A 20,407-nucleotide genomic window follows, 5' to 3' on the forward strand; every position below is an offset into this window, starting at 1 on the left:
GAGCATTAAAGAACTTTTTTACCATTATTTTCTTATCATAATTTCTGCATATTAATATTCATATAAAATAGAGGAAGCACTAAAGTACAGTAGAGAGAGCTGTGTCTCATTCGTCAAATTTGCTAATACAATCTGCTGCTGGTTTGGAGTCACTGGGTTACATGACATGGAAGATATTGCAATTATTTTATATTAATATATTTATGCAAAGTAATTTAATAACGGTCCCTAAATCGGTCTCCAGTGATTCAGCGAGTAATGATGATACTAATTGATTTCAAGATAACTTTGGGTGTAGTGCTTTCACTGTGTGCAACTTAAATTCGCCATTTGCCCGCGATATTGAACCTACAATAATCATGTTGTCGTGCTGGATGACAGTCGGGCTGCGGAGCAGTGCAGGTACAGAGGAGAAGTAGTGCGTGAGAAAAGGATGATACCATTTGCTAAGCGGGGGTGTTTTCATTTTTATCCTTCACATATACATTTTAAACCACCAACTACAGAGTATGCTTTGGACATAATTTAACCTTGTCAAAGACAAACACAAATTTTAGAAATACATCATTTCTTACTCCAAGTTTTAGGGGTGCTGAGCCCCTTTTTAGGGGTGCTGGAGCATGAACGAATCACAGCGCGAACATGAATCACGTCCTCACAGCTCTCTGTGTGCAGGCGAGTGAGTCCCCACCTGCATGCTGCATGTGGCAGTACCACTCCTGGCCGGCATGCTCGTGGCTGAGCTCAACTGAACTGAGAAAGGAACGAATCAGTTCATGAAGTGATTCCGTTCACTTCGTTCACTCAAAAGATGCGTTCGTTCGAACGACACGTTCGCGACTGACACAACACTACAGGCTTCATTGTCCAATGTTCCAGGTTGTGAAGACGGATTTTTTTGCGGCGCATAAGGAAAACACAGTCATGTAAGTAACGACTTATGTTGTTAAAAGACAGATTTTGCCAGAATTTAAAAAAAAAAAAGTATGCAGGACAACAAACAACCAGATCTTGCATCACAGGAAGCTGTGTGGAGTTCAGCTCGGAGTCAAGAACAAGAACAAAGTGGGTAAGACTTAATAGATTAGATCTGTTTTTGGTCAGTGTCACTATTTTTCAGGTGCATTAATAGATGTGTCCATACGCAGTGCATTGCACAGTACTGGTTGTCTTTATTGATTGCTTTTACAGCTGCTGGAAGCGAGATAGAGTGCTAGATGAGGATGAGGTGGACCTTCGGAAGTGCGCCGCCATAGACCTGATGTCTGATGAGGAAGATGGCGGGGTGTCTGGATGGATTGTGCGACCTCCGTCCTTTCACAGCCGGGATCTCACCGAGCTCTGTGCCACGCTGCAGTCAAGAGTAGAGGGGATTCTGAAGTGCAGGACAGCGCACCACAGACGTCTGCAAAATGGACCTATCAGACAGAAGGCCTCCAGCTACCTGCAGCTCTAAGGCCACAAACAGACACTTTCCGGTGCTGTAGGATTTTGGGCCTCTTGTGAGCTTCCCGTTTGTTGTGTGGGCAGATTATGCTTTGTATATAGTTGTGGTGTGTTTGCGCTATGTTAATAAAGATCTTTCTTTGAATAAACACCTTCCTGGCAAATGTTCCTTTCCTCAGTAAATTCATTCATGTCCTTGATGATATAAATATAAATAAATGAATATATATATTAATTTATTCATTCATATATATATTCATTTTTATATATATATATATATATAGAGAGAGAGAGAGAGAGAGAGAGAGAGAGAGAGAGAGAGATTTCTGGGTGTTTATGGGGACGAAAATCCCACTTTTCATGCAGTGAAACTGGAGTGGATCTAGTTCAGAATTTCAGATTTCAATACGGATACCATGTATTTTCCAAAGCATTTCATGACAACAGAAGTTAAAGCCACCAGTCTGCCAATGCGTTTTTGCCTTTAACTCCCGCACATTCAAAAACCTTGTATCCCCAGATTCTCTGAATGGAGCTGTATCAGTGGCCATGCCCACTTCTGCCTAGAAAGTTTTAGCTAAATTGCAAAAACCGGAAAACCTACTTTTTCGAACTCCTGCTTGGGATTTTGTCCAATCTGCATGAAACTGCATGTACACTCTTCAAGTGGACCTGATCTAAAGTTATCAAAAGAATTTTGCTTGGTCAAAAAATGTGCAAGTTATTAGCGAACAAATTTCTGTAGCTAGCTATAAAAATGTAAACTGTAAATCTTGGTCAAACTGAATGCTATTAACACCAAATTTGAGTTCCTTGGTTGCCATAACACTGGGAAGGGATAAGCCGAATTTGGCGAATTTTGGCCACTGGGGGGCGCTAAAAAGATGGGAAATTTATATCTGTTGAACGGCTACACCAATTTTTACAAAATTTGGTCAGTATGATGTAGGGCCAATCCTGAAGCCATATCTTGAAGGTGGTCATTACTGCTCAATGTGGACATGGCTTAGTACAACAAATCCAAATTGGCACACATTCAGCCTTTTGCACTGCCAGTGCACTTCCCATTACAGCGAATACCATGGCTCAGATGTTGGCCTGTGTCCTTACTTTTGCCCCAAGCCCGTCGTCATTTGAGGCCAACTTCCATGGGCTCTGGCGGTGCGCGGGGTCCGAGTCACACAGGGGGGCTTGGCCCCCGTTCATAATTGCTTGCAGTTCTAGTTGATTTTAGTTCCGCTTTCAGTACATTTCAGCATCATTTTCTCTTACAGGTCACATCTTACAGGTTTCTGGGTACACACTAAGGGTGTTTGGTGTCAGCCAGAACATCATTTTTTTAATTTTATCAGGCAGGATGGAAAGTGTCATCAGATATGGGATGACGGCATTAAATTATGTCAAACGGGTTTGAAGGTACATGATTTTGGTATTTGTTGTGATCCCTATGGGTTGTGCTAGAAATGCTTGAGTAGACCTATTCCCAACCTCAACACTTAAGTGTTTTTGACCTTAAGTTAAAAAAAGTCTGGGAATATGGCAATGGCAGTTCCTCTGAACTTGAGAGAACCAGACTCCCTGGCATGGTGAAGGATTTTGACTACCTGCTGTACTTGCCTGGAGAGTCGCGTTGTCTGACTGGATCATGGTGACATGCAGCAACAAGTTTGATCAGAGCATGTTCAAAACACAGGTTTTTCTCAAACTGACCACTGTTAATATGTAGAAGATGAAAATGCATTGCTTCTGTTTGAGATTAAGAAAGCTCTTGACTGTGATGTTTGGGTCTATGTGTGCTTTTACAGGGAAATAGAATAGAATAGAATAGAATAGAATAGAATAGAATTACTTTAATGATCCCAGACTGGGAAATTACTTTGTCACAGCAGCAGTGGGTCTGGAAATATATAGTCAGTGGTGTAAGTATTGGCGGCACCGGGGCCCAAACGACATCAGGGGCCCATGAAGGAAGAAAAACAAAAAAAAACAAAAAAAAACAGCTGTCCAGAATTGCCACACGCCCCTCTTTTGGGAATGAAATAGCTGGGGGATAGACAGAGAAAAGTCTAGGCACAGCAGAATAGGTAGATAGATAGATAGATAGATAGATAGATAGATAGATAGATAGATAGATAGATAGATAGATAGATAGATAGATAGATAGATAGATAGATAAAATAAAAAAGTGGCTGTGGGGGTGTCAAAGCATGCAGTGCATGCACAACACAGATAGTATCCATGTATGCATGATATACCAATGATTAATATTTGAACCAAAACTGATAGACATTAAATTTTGAATTTAGTACAGAATTGCCAATAGGGGGGGGTTAGGGCCCAAAATGATGAAAAACAGCAGGCAGCAAGGCTATTCAATAATTTACAGAGTTGAGACAAATTTAAAAAAAATGATTAAAGAATCAGTACATAAATATTTTCATTTCATTTTCATTTGACACATAAACATCATAACATTAGCATTTTCCTTACTATTTCATTAAACACTTGAACATAACAACATTAGCATTTTCCTAACTCAAGACACATTGTAGGCTTAATCTGGAGGCATATCTTTAACCCCAGGCATTTCTGAACTTTACCCAGTCTTGGCAGGTCAACTTTGAGAGGCGTGAGGTTGCTGGCTCAGGTTCTGAAATGACAGCGTGAACATCTCACTTGTCACCAGTAGAGAGTGTAGCCTCATTTCGTCAGGTGTCTTTGGTGTCTGCAGCCCACCTCCTCTGTTAACAGAGATCCGCTTCTCTCTTTATTGCCCCACCAATCCCATCTGGGGCCCCTTTTGCATGGGATTTTTCTGAGTAATTCCAGGTCACATTTGTGAATCTTGAGAGGAAAGGCACAGTACTGAGCAAGCAAAAGTTATTTTTGTTACGGTACTGTGTAACAGGCCCAACACTCGGAATGTGGAGGGTAGTGATTTGTGGGAAGGTTTCCCAAAGCTCTTTCAAGATAGGCTCTAGATGTGCCCACACTGCCCATTCATCATAGCGAAGGCAGTCAGACTTGGTTCCATGGACAGTGTACAGGACTGCCGTGTGAATAGTAGCCTGTTGTCTACTGCCTCCGAAGTGAAAGGAATGGATCTCTGTGCTTAGCTTGCAGGCATAGTTTTCAGAAAATTCGATGTGCAGAACAGTTTCACACTCTGACGTTTTGTTTGAGGAGGTGGAACTGCTCTGCCTGGTGCAGCCAGTTGAACTGGTGGACTGCCAAGGCTTCTAGTTTCTGATGGAAAAGCTCCATAAAGTCCTTTATGGTTCTGGTCTGGGTCTGTTTGGCCACATTAGAAAATGTTTTTTCTCCATTAGTGGATGTCACCCTCTTCCACTGCTCCGAGGTGACTTGTGTGATGCTCTCGGTCTCAAAGCAGCAATTGGCAAAAGTGCGATCCATGCAGGCTCTCTTTTTGGTGTCACAAACTATCATGCCCAGCAGTTCAGAGATGCTTTTTGTATTTAACACTCCTCTGCTGTAGAGCTTGTTGGCCGGCAGGTGCACATTTTCATGTTCTATACATGCACATCTCCCTATCTTGGATCTTTGGCTCTGTTACATAGAAGGGCCGTTTTCGGTTGAACTGCCTGTAAGATAGGCGGAGACTCTTCTCCATCTCACTGTTGTACAGTGTATGTAGTTCTTTAAGTGGCTTCGTAAGCACGCGTCGTTGATATTAAGGTCCTTATTGTAATTGAAAGAGAAAGAATTATTCTTTTGTGGTTTAACTGCTGTTTTGGAAGCCTGAACATACCCCAAAACTCACCAAATTTGGAGTGTACGTCACATCTGGCGAAACATTTGACAGTTTCATGTCACTGGGTGTGGGCATGACCAGCAGGCTCTGTAGCGCCCCCTGTTGTTCTTGCCTGCCTTCCAGGTGCACATAGATGCACGAAATTCGTTATGCAGATTCCTCATGCGCAAAAAAAAGTCTGGGGGGACCGATACTGTCACTTCAACAGGAAGTCAGCCACGTTGATATGTGGCAGCAATTTTGACAAATTCATGCCTACTTTGAAAACTATCTTCATACTCTATCGTCATACTCTGTGGAAACCATTTTTTTTCCCTCGCCATCAAGCATCACGGCTTTATATCTTCAGCATACAATTTCCTAACCACACCAAACTCATTAGTGTGAAGGCTGTCTCCATGAACACATCTCAGCATCAAGACTATGTCAGCCATTTTGATTTTGGCTGCCATTTTGACATATTGAACATCCTCATGCTTAAGTTATCTCCTCCTACAGATTGGACACCACAGACTTCACAGTCACTCAGTATACTCCTCAGACTAGTCCAATGACACAATAGGAAAATCTTTATCCTACGTCATACCTGCTGGCCGTGGCGGTGCCCGCCATTAAAATTCCTTCGTCATGAAGCCTCAAGTCCTCATAACTTCTTCATACGATTTCCTATCTCGACCAAATCTCTCAGGAATGTTGAGGAAGTCGTCCTGAACAGATCTGTGTTGTCACTGGGCATGGTCATCACCTGTGAACTCTGTAGCGCCCCCTATTGTGATGCCCTGCCTCCTAGAAGCACATAGAAGGACGAAATTTGGCCCGCACATTCATCATGACTGGATGCACAAAAAGCCCATTTGGACCCACACTCTCAGTCCAACAGGAAGTCAGCCATATTGATTTGTGGTGGCGTTTTTGACAAATTCATGCCTACTTTGAAAACTATCTTTTCCTAGAGCTTAAACACCACAGTCTTCACATTCACTCAGTATCATCTTAATGCCTTAAAGAACAAAAGTTATGGAAATCTTTCAGCTGTATCATACCTGGTGGGCGTGACGTCCGACGCCATTTTTTCCTTTGCTGTCAAGCATCAAGTCCTTATAACTTCCACATGCAATGCCCCAGCTCCACCAAATTACTCATACATGTAGACAGTCTCGCCCTGAATACATCTACACATCCATACGAAGTCGGCCATTTTGAATTTGGCAGCCATCTTGAAATATTTCCGTACATCATACTTTCACGTCTTCCTCCTACAGATTGGACACCACAGACTTCACAGTCAGTCAGTATACTCCTCGGACCATGCCAATGACACGCTAGGAAAATCTTTATCCTACGTCATACCTACTGGCCGTAGCGGTGCCCGCCATTAAAATCCTTCGTCATGAAGCATCAAGTCCTCATACCTTTTTCATAAAATTTTCTATCTCGGCCAAATCGCCCTGAATAGATCTGTGCATCATACTCTGTCATATCCATAGCACCACCCACTGGACACTGAAAGTCAGACAAACATCATCCGATTGACATGACGCTTACTGCTTGTTTTCTCCTCAGCATCACGTGAAAGTAACAGGTGAGCGCACAATCCCACGGCGCCGCCGCCTGACGTCACTGCTGGCCGCGGTGGTGCCGTTCATTTAAATCCTTTGCCATGAAGCATCAAGTCCTTGTAACTTCACCATTCAATGTCCAATCTGCGCCAAATCTATCAGGAATGTAGAGGGAGGCGCCCTACATGTATTTTTGCATCAAAACTGTGTCATATCCATAGCACCACCCACTGGACACAGGAAGTCAGACAAATGCTGTCCAATTGTCATGAAGTTTACTGCTTGTTTTCTCCCCATTGTGATATGCAAGTAGTAGGTGAGTGCGCAGTCTGACGGCGCCGCAGCTCAACGTGCACGTCCTGCGAGGGCCCGTTCATCGCTTCTTGCAGCTTTAATTTACTTTGTTTTTAGTGATGGTGTCTATTTTCCCAGGTAAAAGGCAACTGTTCTCATCTCTTGTTATAAAACTAACAACTGCTTGCTGTGTTGCCACTTTTTTCTTTCCTTTGGGCTTGAACTTCTCACTCAGCCATGCCCTTTCTTTAGGCCTCACCTCACTCTTTCTGGCTCTTTACTGTTCTTTTCTCATCTCTGCTAGTTGTTTTCAGTTTTTGGTTCTCCTCACATAGTTTACGCTTCTGAGCCTTCAGTCTCTTGCTCATCAACCTCTATACTAACTAGAATTGGTGGTGTCAGTTCCAGCATTGCCTGTTCCATCTTTTTCCTCTCCCTGTAACCTCTAGATGCAGCCTTCCACTTGGCTTTCTGTTTCTTCCTCTCTCTCTCTGAAAGTTCATCTGACTTCATGTATCTTCTTCTGTAGCTGAAACAATAATGTATACTGTGTCACTGATTCTGGTGGCCTAAATAACATACATACTTATGTGATATGACATTTTGAAATACAGCCTGCCATGAGAAAGATATACTGCATGTTATCTATATATTTTTACCTTTCTTTTTTCCTGGCAAGATAGTCAGCTCTTGCCTGCAGGGTCTGCATTGATCCGCTGCCTGTAGCAAGCTGTCTTTTGTTTGCTTGTTAGTGGGGCCATCTAGAAAAAAGTTATATAATTATAAATACATAGAGCTAGAAAAGGAACTTAAAAATAGAATGGATGCTTAATATTCACAAATTTCTCTGATAAAGACACAACAATCAAAAAGAAGTGGTCATCTCTGAAATTTAGAAAAATATAAGTTGAAATATAGAAAGAGTTATGTTAAAACAAATAACTAAATGTACATCATGAATGAAAACATAAGCATACAGGAACTACAAATACAGGATATGTATTATCTATCATTCAAACCGTCGGCGGGGGTCGCCACATGATGCTCGGATGTCCCAGATGATGTTTTCAAGTTTAATCAAATATAACAGGCAACGGTTAGCTATAGAATCCAAGCTAGCTACTTTTCACCACATATCTCTAACAAATTTACCTTCAAAATATAGATTTGCGAATAAAACTCATTATTCACAGTTCACAGTTTTAGGGTGGTCGCCCCACATGATATCCAAATGTGACATATACATTGCAGCAGTTAAAAAGAGGATTTATTTGTAAAGATGAGAGAGACCACTAACCTGCAAGTTGTCTCTCTGGGACCCTCAGGGTGTGGCTGGCTGATGCAACATCCTCCTTGAGATGATTGTCAAAATAAAAGTCTCATAGTTGTATTTTCTTGATGGTCACCCCAGATGATATTTCAGACAATGAACATATTCGAACAAGATTTGTTTGTGTATTATAATTGAAATGTATGTACAAATGCTTCACAACTTTGTCAATAAATGGAAAACAAGTTTGCAATTATGCCAAATAGGGAAAGGATTTAAATTGTTTTAATGTGATTTAAAACCAGTTGTCCAAACAGAAGTCAAGGCCGCACGTCACCCCACATGATGTTTTCACACTTCAGATGGCAGAAAATGACCAATAACCAACATGTTTAAAGAAATAAGAGAGGCCACATGTATAAGGAAGGTATTAGACATACATGTTATATTTTTATTCATTTTAATGTTTATTATTAGGTAAAAAGTTCCGTCGGGCAGAAAAAGCAAGCGTCACGTCTTTGACCCTTATACATACACAGCAACAGCCGGTGACACGACCCGGTGTTGTACTGAAAGTCAGTGGTGTATAAGGTGAACAGGAAAGGAGACAGTACAGTCCCCTGTGGAGCTCCTGTATCACCAACCACTGCATCAGACAGGACACTAGCCCATACGGACAAACTGTGGCCTGCCTGTCAGGTAGTCAGTTATCCAGGAGATCATTGTGTCGTCTACACCCATCACCTGCAGCTTCTTCCCCAGTAGCAGTGGCTGAATGGTGTTAAAAGCACTGGGGAAATCAAAGAATGTGATTCTCATAGTACCTCCTCCACCATCCAGGTGCGAATGGTCTCATTGCAGCAGGTAGATGACAGCGTCATCAACTCCCAAATGGGGCTGGTAAGCAAATTGCCGAGGGCCTAGAAGGGCTCTCACCTGCGGCCTCAGGTTGGCCAAAACCAGTCTCTCCAGCACCTTCATTGCGTAAGATGTGAGAGCCACTGGTCGGTAGTCATTGAGGTCTCATGGTGTCGATTTCTTTGGAACAGGAGCCAGGCAGGACGTGCGGTTTTCTCTCCTGACCCAGGCTCAGGTTGTACAGGTGTTGTAGGACAGGAGACAGCTGGCTGGCACATGTCTTCAGGATCCTGGGGCTGATACCGTCAGGGCCTGCAGCCTTCCACTGGTGGAGTCTCTCCAGCTGTCTCCTAACCCGGCCTGTAGTCACAGGCCCCGTCCACACGGCAAAAACATTATTTTTTTTTCTCTGTCTTCCTCGTCATCGTTTTAATATTTGCTTCCACATGAACCAAATGACTGAAAATGCTGTAGTTCATATTCCAAGCCTATAGGTGGCGCGTGACATTCACCAAAAACGGAGTAGACACGGAGCATGTGCATTAAGCTTGCGTGCTGTAAACAGACAGTAGACGGAAAAACTGAACACAACAAGAATGATGAAAGATGGCTAGTGCAAGGAAACCAGAATCTTTTGTATGGACCGGTAATGAGGTCGTGCTGCTGCTGCAACTCACACTCAACTACAATGCATGTAAGTTGCAAGAAAGGCTCAATATCTTCTGCAGCATGAACACAAGCACGTAGTCTGCCATTGTTGTTGTTGTTGTAATGAGACGTCGCAGGGTTCAGAGGTCAGAGGCAAGAGGTCGAGGGGAGGGGCGATGGCGTCATCACTTCGGAAAGTATGAGGGCTGCGTTTCTGGATTTCTCCATCCTGAGACCTGGTTTCAAAAAAGTGTGTTTTCAGGATCCGTCTGGACGGTCGGCAAAAACGATGCAATACGTGTGCGTTTTCACAAAAGAGCGTTTTTGCGTGGATGGCCCCACAGTCATGCGGGGAAGGGTGCTGGTGTCTTGAGTGGAGGAGAAGGAGGAGGAGGAGAGGTGCTGCACAGGAGAGCTCACATCAGGGGAGTGAGGGGGGAGGGGAGGAAGCATATGGGGCAGTGAGGGTGTGTGGGGGTCTCGAGGTGTCAGGGATACGACAGAAGGCTCCTTTACCCTCTCCAGGCTGTCTGATGACTGTAAGGTGAGCACCTTACATCTAATGATCGGCTTCATTCCAGTCTGCACATCCCTCACATTCTGCTGGAATTTGGCCCCCACCTTCCTCCTGTAGGTGTCTTTACAGGCCCTCAGAATATCCCTGTGTTCATGCTGCACTTTCCTCACTTCTTCCCTGTCTCCAGACCAGAACACCTTCTTCCTCTTGTTAAGAAGGGCTTTTCAGGTCACTAGTGATCCAAAGATCAGTGATGCAGTTGGTCATGCTGTCAAAGATCCTCTCCATGTGGCTCAACAAGTACATCCCAGTCTGTCGACTCAAAGCAGTCCTGTAGTGCATCAGCAGCCACCTGAATCCACCTCCTCATGCTCCTAGTGTGAACAGGCAGCTGCTGAACAAGAGGGATATACTTTGGGGTCAGCAGGACCAGGTTGTGGTCAGATCTGCCAAGGGCGATGCTGCGTCTGTATCTGGGCAACAGCAGAGTGGATGAGGCCACCCCTGCATCAGCTGAAGGAGGAATGTACAGAGATAATGTTGGCAGACGTGAATTCCCGGGGTAAATAATAAGGTTACATCCCAACAGTTAGCAGTTCAGTGTCCGGGGTACAGAAATGTTCCTTCATGTGAACATGTCGGGGATTACACCACCTCTCACTCACATACAGTGCAATCCCTCCTCCTGTCTTCTTTCCACTGTTTATCACGTCCCTGTCCGCCCGAACAGTGCTGAAGCCAGGTCCTGCCAAGCTGTCGTCCGGGATGTGTGAGTGAAGCCATGTCTCTGTGAAACACAACACACTGCACTCATGATATTCCCTCTGACTCTTTATCAGCATGGCGAGCTTTGGTACAGCCGGTCTATGTCTCCTCTTTTTCGCCCTCTGTTTCACTATGGCTCTGCAGCCCCAGTGTCTCCTCCGCAGCTCCTTCGGGACCTCAGGCCTTGTTACGGGCAGCAGTGCAGGTTCACACAGCAGTGCAGGTTTACACAGTGCAATCAGCTGGTCACGTGTGTTAACAATGCGCTCAATTATGCGCTCCTGACCCTCCTTTGCTAGGGCTAGCAGGAACATCATAATAAGTGCCACAAATGTGCTGCAAAAGTTCAAAAAAGGAAAGTGTCCATCCTCTCACGGTCACCGGAGAAGAGTTGCCATAACTTGCAATGAAAATCAAAACAGAAATACAAAAAAACTACTAAAAAAAACTACAAAAACAAAAACCCTACAAAAAACTTGGAAACCCATGGGAGCTGCTGCAACAGGCTGCCACCTACTACAGCGCCATGCCAAGTTATACAAGTACAGAACAGCCAAAAAGCAAGCACAATCTCATAAATGGTGTCTACAAATATTTACATTTTATTTATTTTCCACAAAGGTATGCAGTCACAAATCTTTTTAAGTTCACGAGTGGATGTGCCACGTACACATTATACAGTTAGCTATACTTAGACAAAACAGTGGGTGAGGCTGAGAATAACAAAAGGGGAAGGCCTTATCTGCTTGTGAACAAGCAGAGATTACTAACTGCAAAGCCAACAGGAAGTTAGCTAAAACACTGATAACTTTGAAAGGAGTTCTAACTTTTTGTCAAATTACTTTTCAATTACTTGACTAGATGCAGTGCTAGTTCTCAGAACTATCAGACTGACAGCAGAATATTTGGATCTCTGAGCTGAGAAGGAACCTGAAGAAGAGAAACAAAAAGGAACTTTTCTTTTTCATTTACAAATAAATACATTAGATCTGACACATGACAAGGCTATGGTAACAAGGATACAATATCAAAAAGTGTCTCAGCCTCAAAAAGTATCTTTTTTTGGTGTATAATCCACAGTTCTTACCAAGTAGTTCAAAGTGTTTAAAAATGCTGTGCCATACAAGAGTACAAAAATACATAATTATGCAAGACAAGTACAATAATTAGAGTCTTTATGAATACTTTCAGCACTTACGGCACTGTGCTGTTTGGCCAGCAGCCACACAAACATGGGGAGTTCACTGATTTTCTCTTGGGTACGTGGAGCTCAAGGTGGCGGTAGAGGAACAAAACAACATACAACAGCAGTAGTGCATTTAAAGTGAGCAGACAGCTGATTTCCGGCATTTTAAACTCTGTAACTTTAAAAATGCTCCAGAAGAGAAAGGTGAACTGGTGTGGGGAACACCAGCAGGATTTGCATCAAGTCATGATGGAGAAAGTTTAGATGGCACAGTCATCCTGAGCGGCAGGGTTAAAGGCGGAGCTCCGCAGGGCATCCAAGCAGTTGACCAGGATGAGCGTGCCGGTCAGGTGCTTCCAACGTTTGGTGATGGGGTTCTTCATCTTGTCTAAACCCATGTGCAGCTCGTGGATTACGTCCCTGTAGCTATCACCGAGTTGAGCAGCCCACGTGACCAGAAAGTCATATGCTGGCTTCCACATGGCCTGCAGACAGAGGCAGAAGGAGAACAAACATCCCATGATGTGCTGACACACTGACATGTCTGAATATCCCTAAACATGACAGAGCAGATATTGTCTTCACTACAGACTAACAATGTACTCTGAGTTGTTCTATTTTTTGTGTATGGAACAAATTAAAAAACAAATTATGTTTTTAAAAAATACATTGATCTGGGGCGCTGTGGAGACGCGAACGATGTAGGACATGTTTTTTCGCTTGCTCCTCAGGAATGTGATTATAATATAGTTTAAATGTAATTTTAAGTTTCTCGTCTGTCTGCAACTTTAAGGTGATTGAACGTTTTTTAAGAGACCTGCATCTTGAGAGTCGGAACCGCATTAATGTCGAGCTCTCGGGCGAAAAATGAGCCTACGAAGTCAGGTCGGAACAGGCCGCAACTCCAGCCCTCGGAGCCCGAGTCACCTGAGAGGCCGGGTGCTAATGAGGAGATGCTACGTAGCATTAAGGTGATGATGGACGACCAACGAACTGAAATTGTGGCAAAATTCGAGTCAATCATATCGGAGCTCTCAAACCGCTGCAGGAAAAAGTCTCCCTGCAAAGTGGAACTATTGGTGACCTGGAGCGCTCCGCTAATGAGCACTCGGACCAGCTGACTGGTATGCAGGTGAACATGGCTAAGCTATCTGCTACGGTGGAGTCTCTGGGCAAGAAATGTGAAGAATTGGAGGCACGCTCTAGATGGCATAATATTTGACTAGTGGGTCTGCCCGAGGGTCCCCAACCTACAGAGTCTATTGCCAAACTTTTAATGGACCTGCTGGGACTCGACGAGATGCCCGGGCTCGACAGGGCTCACCGCACTTTGCGTGCTAAACCAAAGGAGGGAGAGCCGCCACGCCCGATGGTCATCAGGGTGACACAGTTTCAGGTGAGGAATGCCATTCTCCGCCACGCTGGACGGAGCGCCCCTCTGCTGCACAACGGGAAGAGGGTGCACATTTTTCCGGACTTTACACCGACTGTGGCCAAGCGGAGGGCGGCTTTCGCCCAGGTGAAGAGGGAGCTCCATGCCTGTGCTAACGTTAAATTCGGCCTCCGGTACCCGGCTACTCTACACATCACCATGTCTAGCGGCCAGACCCACAGATTTGAAGACCCGGACCAGGCTCTGGAGTTCGTCAACAAGAGCCTTAAGAAGAATCCGGCCCTGGAGAGTGACTAACTTTGGACTCCACATGTGCTTTTTGACTCGGTTTGTATTTCTGCGGCGGTAGGCTGCATATTTAGCAGGTAACACACGTGTTATGCTGCTGTTGTCTTGTTTATAGACTAAATACAGTATTGACTGTGTACTGACTGAAAGTTTTATTGCTTCACTCAGAGCATATTGGTGCTATTTTTATTCTCTATTCTCTTTTTATTATCTTTCGGTCAGTCTCTACTATTTTTTTTTTATTCATTTTTTATTTTATTTAAAAAAAAAAAAAATCCATGGCACCTTTTTTTGTTTATTACTTTATTTATTTTTATTTGGGACAGCCCATATTCACACTCCCTGAGGTCGTTTAGCAGTGCGGTTAAGCTGCTGGTAACGACAGGTTTTATCTCAACGTGGGGTGAGGTAGCACGCATCATTGTCTTGATGCTTCTGCTAGGTGAGGAGGAAGGTGGTGCGTTCTGTTCTAATGTGGAGGGGTTGTTAGTTTGTGTAGTTCTTCTGGGTAATGGGTTGGCACCTATGCTACTTTTCCGGATGTTTGGAGTGGATGTGTATCGCGTTTTTTTTTTTTTTTTTTCTCTTCACTGTTTTTGTTTTGTTACATACTGAATTCTTTGTCCTTTAATGACACAGGTTAAGAGAACACTATCTAGTGTGGGCGGGGATATTAAATTTGTGAGTTTAAACTGTAAGGGCCTGAATAATCCAATCAAGTGTAGTAAAGTGTTGCACTACTTACACCACCTCGATGCTCATATAATATATTTGCAGGAAACCCATTTAAAAGAGATAGATAGTGTAAGACTGAAGAAGAGCTGGGTCGGGAAAATATACCATTCCTCATTTTCCAGTAAATCTAGAGGGGTTGCTATTCTTTTACATAGAGATATTCCTTTTGTCCATGTTAAGACAATTTCTGATTCTGCAGGCAGGTTTATAGCTGTCATGGGACACATTTTCGATATAAAGGTGACTCTTGCTAATGTTTATGCTCCCAACTGGGATGATGAGTCCTTTTTTAGACAGGTTCTCTCAATGCTACTGGACTTGTCCATGTATAATTTAATCTTAGGAGGGGACTTTAACTGTTGGCTGAATCCTTTCTTCGATCGTTCTTCCTCGACCTCGGCTGCTCTGTCCAAATCGACCAAAGTGATTCAAGCCTTTATGAATGAGTTTAATGTTGTTGATCCTTGGCGTTTTTTTAATCCGGATAAAAGGGAATACTCATTTTTCTCACATATTCACCGTACCTATACACGTATTGACTTCTTTTTAGTGGATAGCAAGTTGTTGTCCTCCATATCTGGCTGTAAATATGATTCGATTGTGGTGTCGGACCACGCCTCTATTTCTATGAATGTTTATTTTCAGAAGTTTGTTAATATAAGACCACCATGGCGCCTAGATACACATTTACTGTTGGATACAGACTTTATTAAATTTGTCTCTGAGCAATTAGAATTCTTTTTTCAGGTTAACAAAACTCCAGAAATAACAGCCTCTGGGTTGTGGGAAACAATGAAAGCTTTTATCAGGGGGGAGATTATTTCCTATAAGGCTCATCAGAGGAAATCTAGAAGAGAGAAGCTAGCCAAGCTATCCCAACGCATTGCACTACTAGATTATTTATATGCAGTCTCGAAACTGCCAGATACTTAAAAGGAGCGAATGACTTTACAAGCTGAATATGATCTTGTCATGTCACAGTACACTACTGAACTTTTGCTTCATTCAAGATCTAAATTTTATGAACAGGGAGATAAGACTAGTAAACTCTTGGCCCACCGGCTACGTCAAATATCTGTATCTCAGTTAATTCCTCAAATTGAGACAGGCGCGGGTGTAACATCTGATCCTTTGGAAATTAATAAAACTTTTGTGGAATTCTATAAATTACTATATTCATCTGATTGTCGTAATACCTCTGCGGATGTGATCTCCTTCTTTGATAGGTTTGACACTCCCACTTTGGATCGGGTTGTTGCTGAGGAACTGGAACGTCCTATCACAGCAATTGAACTTGAGGCGGCAGTTAAATCATTACAAAGTGGTAAAAGTCCGGGCCCGGATGGCTTTCCAGCCGAGTTTTATAAGACATTCTGGAAACAGCTGGCCCCGCACCTATTTGAGATGTTCACTGAGTCGTACAGGTCAGGCACACTTCCCCACGCCCTAAACCAGGCTTGCATTTCTTTGCTTTTAAAGAAAGGTAAAGACCCACTTTCATGCGGTTCATATCGTCCTATTAGTCTGTTGAATGCTGACTTTAAACTGTTGTCTAAGTTGCTAGCCAGACGCTTAGAAGTTGTCCTACCCTCAATTATATCTTTGGATCAAACCGGGTTTATTCGTAACAGACACTCTTTTTTTAATCTTAGAAGGGTGTTTAATGTGGTTTATAATCCTCCTCCAACCGCTCTCCCAGAAGCTCTGATAGCTCTGGATGCCGAGAAGGCGTTTGACAGGGTAGAATGGGATTATCTTTTTTTTATTTTAGGGAAATTTGGTTTTGGGGAAAAATTTGTTTCATGGGTCAGGTTATTATATGCTTCTCCTCAGGCTTTGGTCAGGATAAATGGCACAAATTCTGAATATTTTAAGTTACATCGTTCTACAAGGCAGGGTTGCCCTTTGAGTCCACTCTTATTTGCCATTGTGATGGAGCCTCTATCAATTGCTCTGCGGTCTCATCCTGATATATGTGGTATAACCAGAAATGGTGTAGAGCTGAAGGTGGCGCTGTACGCGGATGATCTTTTGTTGTTTTTGTCTCACCTGTCACGTTCTATTCCTGCAGCCGTCTCAGTCCTAGACGAATTTAGTAGATTCTCAGGATATAAGCTTAATCTGGGCAAAAGTGAAATGTTTACTGTTAATGGAGAGGTAAATGAAATTTCACTTCAACTCCCAAATGTACCATTTAAGATTGTGAACTCTGGCTTTGTTTATCTCGGAGTACATGTTACCAAAACGTTGGTTAATCTCTATAGGAATAATTATCTCTTTCTGCTCACAGAAATTAAACAAGATTTTGAGCGATGGTCGCTACTAAATCTTTCCATAGCTGCCAGAATCAATGCAATTAAAATGAACATTTTCCCACGCTTCTTATATTTATTCCAATGCATTCCGATCTTCCTTCCTCTTTCATTCTTTCGTAAAGTAGACAGTCTTATTCTTGACTTTATTTGGAACAAGAAAACTCCTAGGTTGCGTCTACAAGTTTTACAGAGGCCCAAGGCTCTGGGCGGAATGGTGTTGCCAAACTTCCTTTACTATTATTGGGCAACAAACATTAGAAATTTGAACTATTGGGTTAATTATGACGATATTGAGGTCCCTCCATCATGGTTGATCCTAGAGGCAAATTCTGTTCATCCGGTATCATTGAAAGCCTTATTGTACTCTCCATTGTCTTTTTCTATTTCTGGTTATACTAACAATGTGATTGTGGCCTCCAGTATTAAAATATGGACTCAATTTAGACGTTATTTTGGCCTTCAAACACTTTCTATTGGTGCTCCACTTGCAGCTAATCCTATTTTTCCCCCATCGTTATTGGATAGCACTTTCTCTATATGGGCTAGGCTGGGCATAAAAACTCTTAGAGACCTGTATGTCGATTCTATCTTTGCTTCTTTTCAGCAATTGATAGATAAATTTTTGCTTCCTAAAGGGCATTTTTTTAGATATCTTCAAGTTCGAAATTTTGTACGGACAAAATATATACATATATATATACATATACATATACATATATATACATATATATATACATATACATATATACATATATATATATATATAGATATATATACACATATATAAATATATAGATATATATATATATATATATATATATATATATATATATATATATTTGTGTTGATGTACTGTAGATATTTATTTTTTATTTATTTTTTTTTATTGATCGTATGTATGTATTTACTTATTCATTTATTTATTTTTAGTATTACTATTATTATTGTTATTATTATTATGATTTATGTCATCTATTCTTTTATTAATGTATTTTCTTGCTTATTTATTCATCCTTTTTCTCTCTTCCTCTATCAACCCATCTTTTTTTGTTTTTCTTTTGTTTGTTTTTCTTTATTTTTCAACTATATGTGCTCATCTGTTGGGGCTAGGTGCCAGAGGGAGGGGGGTGGGGGGTTGGTATCTGTTCTGTGGTATGTTGAATTTACATCTGTAATTTTTACCGTATGGAACACTATTGTTTGTTTGTTAATTTTGTAAAATTCAATAAACAGATGCTGATCATCCAGTCCACGGGCCTGGGAGCCTGAGTAGGGGAATTTAGGACTCAGATTAAGTCTGAGCGTGTTCAGCCCGAGCTAAGTGTATGGGCGTGGACAGAGAAAAAATATTTGTGGAGCTCCTATACTTTGATATGCCATGGCAACAGTTAAAAAACAGTCCAGTAGAGGTAGAAATATGGATCCATGAAAATATGACATTCATCTGAAAAAAAAAAGAAACGAGCGGTGAAATAAGTCAGTAAATAAACATGGTTATTCTATTATGCAAAATCCACATTCATCATTTACCAGACTTGTATTTCCTTAAAGGATGATATTGCTTGGATTGCCCTGGATCTTACTCTGTATTCATTTTTTAAATAGCCTGTATTTATTCAGCTGTAACCTGGCATCAAGGAAATGGACGGGGTAGCAACTGAAGATGAAAATATTGCTCAAACTGATAAGATATTGTAGCATGTCCTGTGGGTAATTGGGTTGATTTTCCCAACATGCTTTGAGACAGTGTGTATGAATCCAAAGTTAAGTGTGTCTGAATGTGTTCTTAATCGCCACTAATGTTACCTGTTAAACAGTAATTGTTGTTGCTGTTCTTCAATTCTACAAATATTTCAAACAGATAACAGCTGTTGTGGCAAAAGACATTGATGAGTCACCATGAGCGAAGTCATGCACATTAATAGTGACATCTTGCTTATATAAGTACAGCTGTAACAAGATGTGTTCCGCTGTCAAAACAAAGATTGCTTCCTTGAAGTTATACCTATCCCCCGTTTCTGCTACAAGAGACCCAGATTGGATCTGTTTTAGTTTAGTTATGGGCCTATGATTTAAAGATTTGCTTCGGCCCAGTTATAATGATTCTCCGGAGGTGCACTTGAAAATGTGACTAGGTTCAAATAGAGTACATTTTCCAGCCTACTTTGTTTTAAAAAAAAACTTGCTCAACAGCATTTAGTCACTGAAATGCTGTATAAACACAACACGTCCATATATTAAAAGAAATTGCTTTAAAACTACACTGCTACAAATAAAATCAAGGTAACACTTTCTTTTTATCACACACGAGATCTTGATGAACAAATTATTCAAGTTGAAAATCTTTACTGATGTACACTGTTTAAATTGTTGATAACAAATTAAAGTAACAACGGTCAATGGAAACCAAAATCATCTACCCACTGAGTGCTGGATTCAGAATCACACTGAAAATCAAGGTAAAAAAATGAAATCACAACCTGATACAACTTGTGGTAATTTTATCACGGCAACTTATAATGGGACTCAGTAGTGTGTATGGCCTGCCTGTATGCACTCGACAGCGTATGGGCATGCTCCTAATGAGTTAGTGTCCCACACCTGGACCAGACCAATTATGGTATTCTCTAGCAATTCGAATGGTGCTGCATGGTGCTGGGCTGTGAGTACATGTCCCACTAGAAGATGTCGGGCCTCATGCCAACCACTTGGAGTCCGTTTCTGACAGTTTGATGAGAAACCACCACACCAGCTGCTCTGGCAGTGCTCCTCCTGGTACTCCTTGCACAAAGTAGATACTGGTTCTGCTGGAGCGTTGATGCTGTTCTACGGCCCTGTCCAGCTCTCCTTGTGTAATGGCCTTCTAATGTCTCCTCCGTGCTCTTGAGACTGTGCTGGGAGATGCAGGAAACCCTCTTCCGACGCACAGTGCCTTCCTGGTGGAGCTGGATTACCTGTGCAACCTGATTAGGCTGCAGGAACCGGATCATGATGCCATTAGCAACAAGGACACTAGCATAACACAAAACCAGAGGTAAATCAGTCAGGGAGGATAAGGAGAGAGCGACTGACTGTGGCCACCACACGTAAAACCATTCCCTCTTCGGTGGTTGTCTAAAGTTTTTTCTCTCCATTGCACCTGTTGTCACTTTCATTTGCACCAAAGCAGGTGAAACTGATTCACTATCACTTGTGCTTCTTAAACAGACAGATTGATATCCCTGAAGTTTACATTAAGTCCAGTCTTAGAGTCTTGAAGTGTTTCTTATTGCACCACCATCACCTAATTCGCTCATCAAATCATGTTGGAGATTAAGTGAGTATTAATTACTACCATAAGAATGTTCCTTCAGTGGGACTG

The 20,407-nt window shown here is 42.2% G+C and overlaps 1 protein-coding gene and 2 long non-coding RNA genes across 21 annotated transcripts in view; 1 reads left to right on the top strand and 2 right to left on the bottom strand.

Annotated features, from left to right (window-relative positions):
* Window positions 1-287: 287 nt before the first annotated feature.
* LOC119025648 lies at window positions 288-1,601 on the top strand. The gene is made up of 3 exons (XR_005076888.1): window positions 288-926; window positions 1,023-1,069; window positions 1,192-1,601. It is a non-coding gene; the product is annotated as an uncharacterized LOC119025648 (long non-coding RNA).
* A 2,277-nt stretch (window positions 1,602-3,878) lies between these two features.
* Window positions 3,879-7,939, bottom strand: LOC119025649. Its single transcript, XR_005076889.1, has 2 exons — window positions 7,731-7,939; window positions 3,879-7,600 (listed from the first exon to the last, which is right to left on the bottom strand). It is a non-coding gene; the product is annotated as an uncharacterized LOC119025649 (long non-coding RNA).
* A 3,769-nt stretch (window positions 7,940-11,708) lies between these two features.
* LOC119025639 (SH3 domain-binding protein 4) overlaps window positions 11,709-20,407 on the bottom strand; it is a 105,959-nt gene continuing 97,260 nt past the window's right edge. For 15 of the 19 annotated variants that reach the window (XM_037109379.1, XM_037109393.1, XM_037109395.1 and 12 more), the window contains one exon: window positions 18,021-20,018. In XM_037109379.1, the coding sequence (XP_036965274.1) occupies window positions 19,725-20,018 (294 nt within the window). In that variant the 3' untranslated portion in view covers window positions 18,021-19,724. Of the gene's footprint in view, window positions 12,801-16,780; window positions 16,853-18,020; window positions 20,059-20,407 lie in introns of those variants that run through there. The other 4 variants (XM_037109396.1, XM_037109397.1, XR_005076872.1 and 1 more) reach the window with 3 other exon arrangements.

Source organism: Acanthopagrus latus, chromosome 9 (assembly GCF_904848185.1).
Source record: "Acanthopagrus latus isolate v.2019 chromosome 9, fAcaLat1.1, whole genome shotgun sequence".
Lineage (NCBI taxonomy): Eukaryota > Metazoa > Chordata > Actinopteri > Spariformes > Sparidae > Acanthopagrus > Acanthopagrus latus.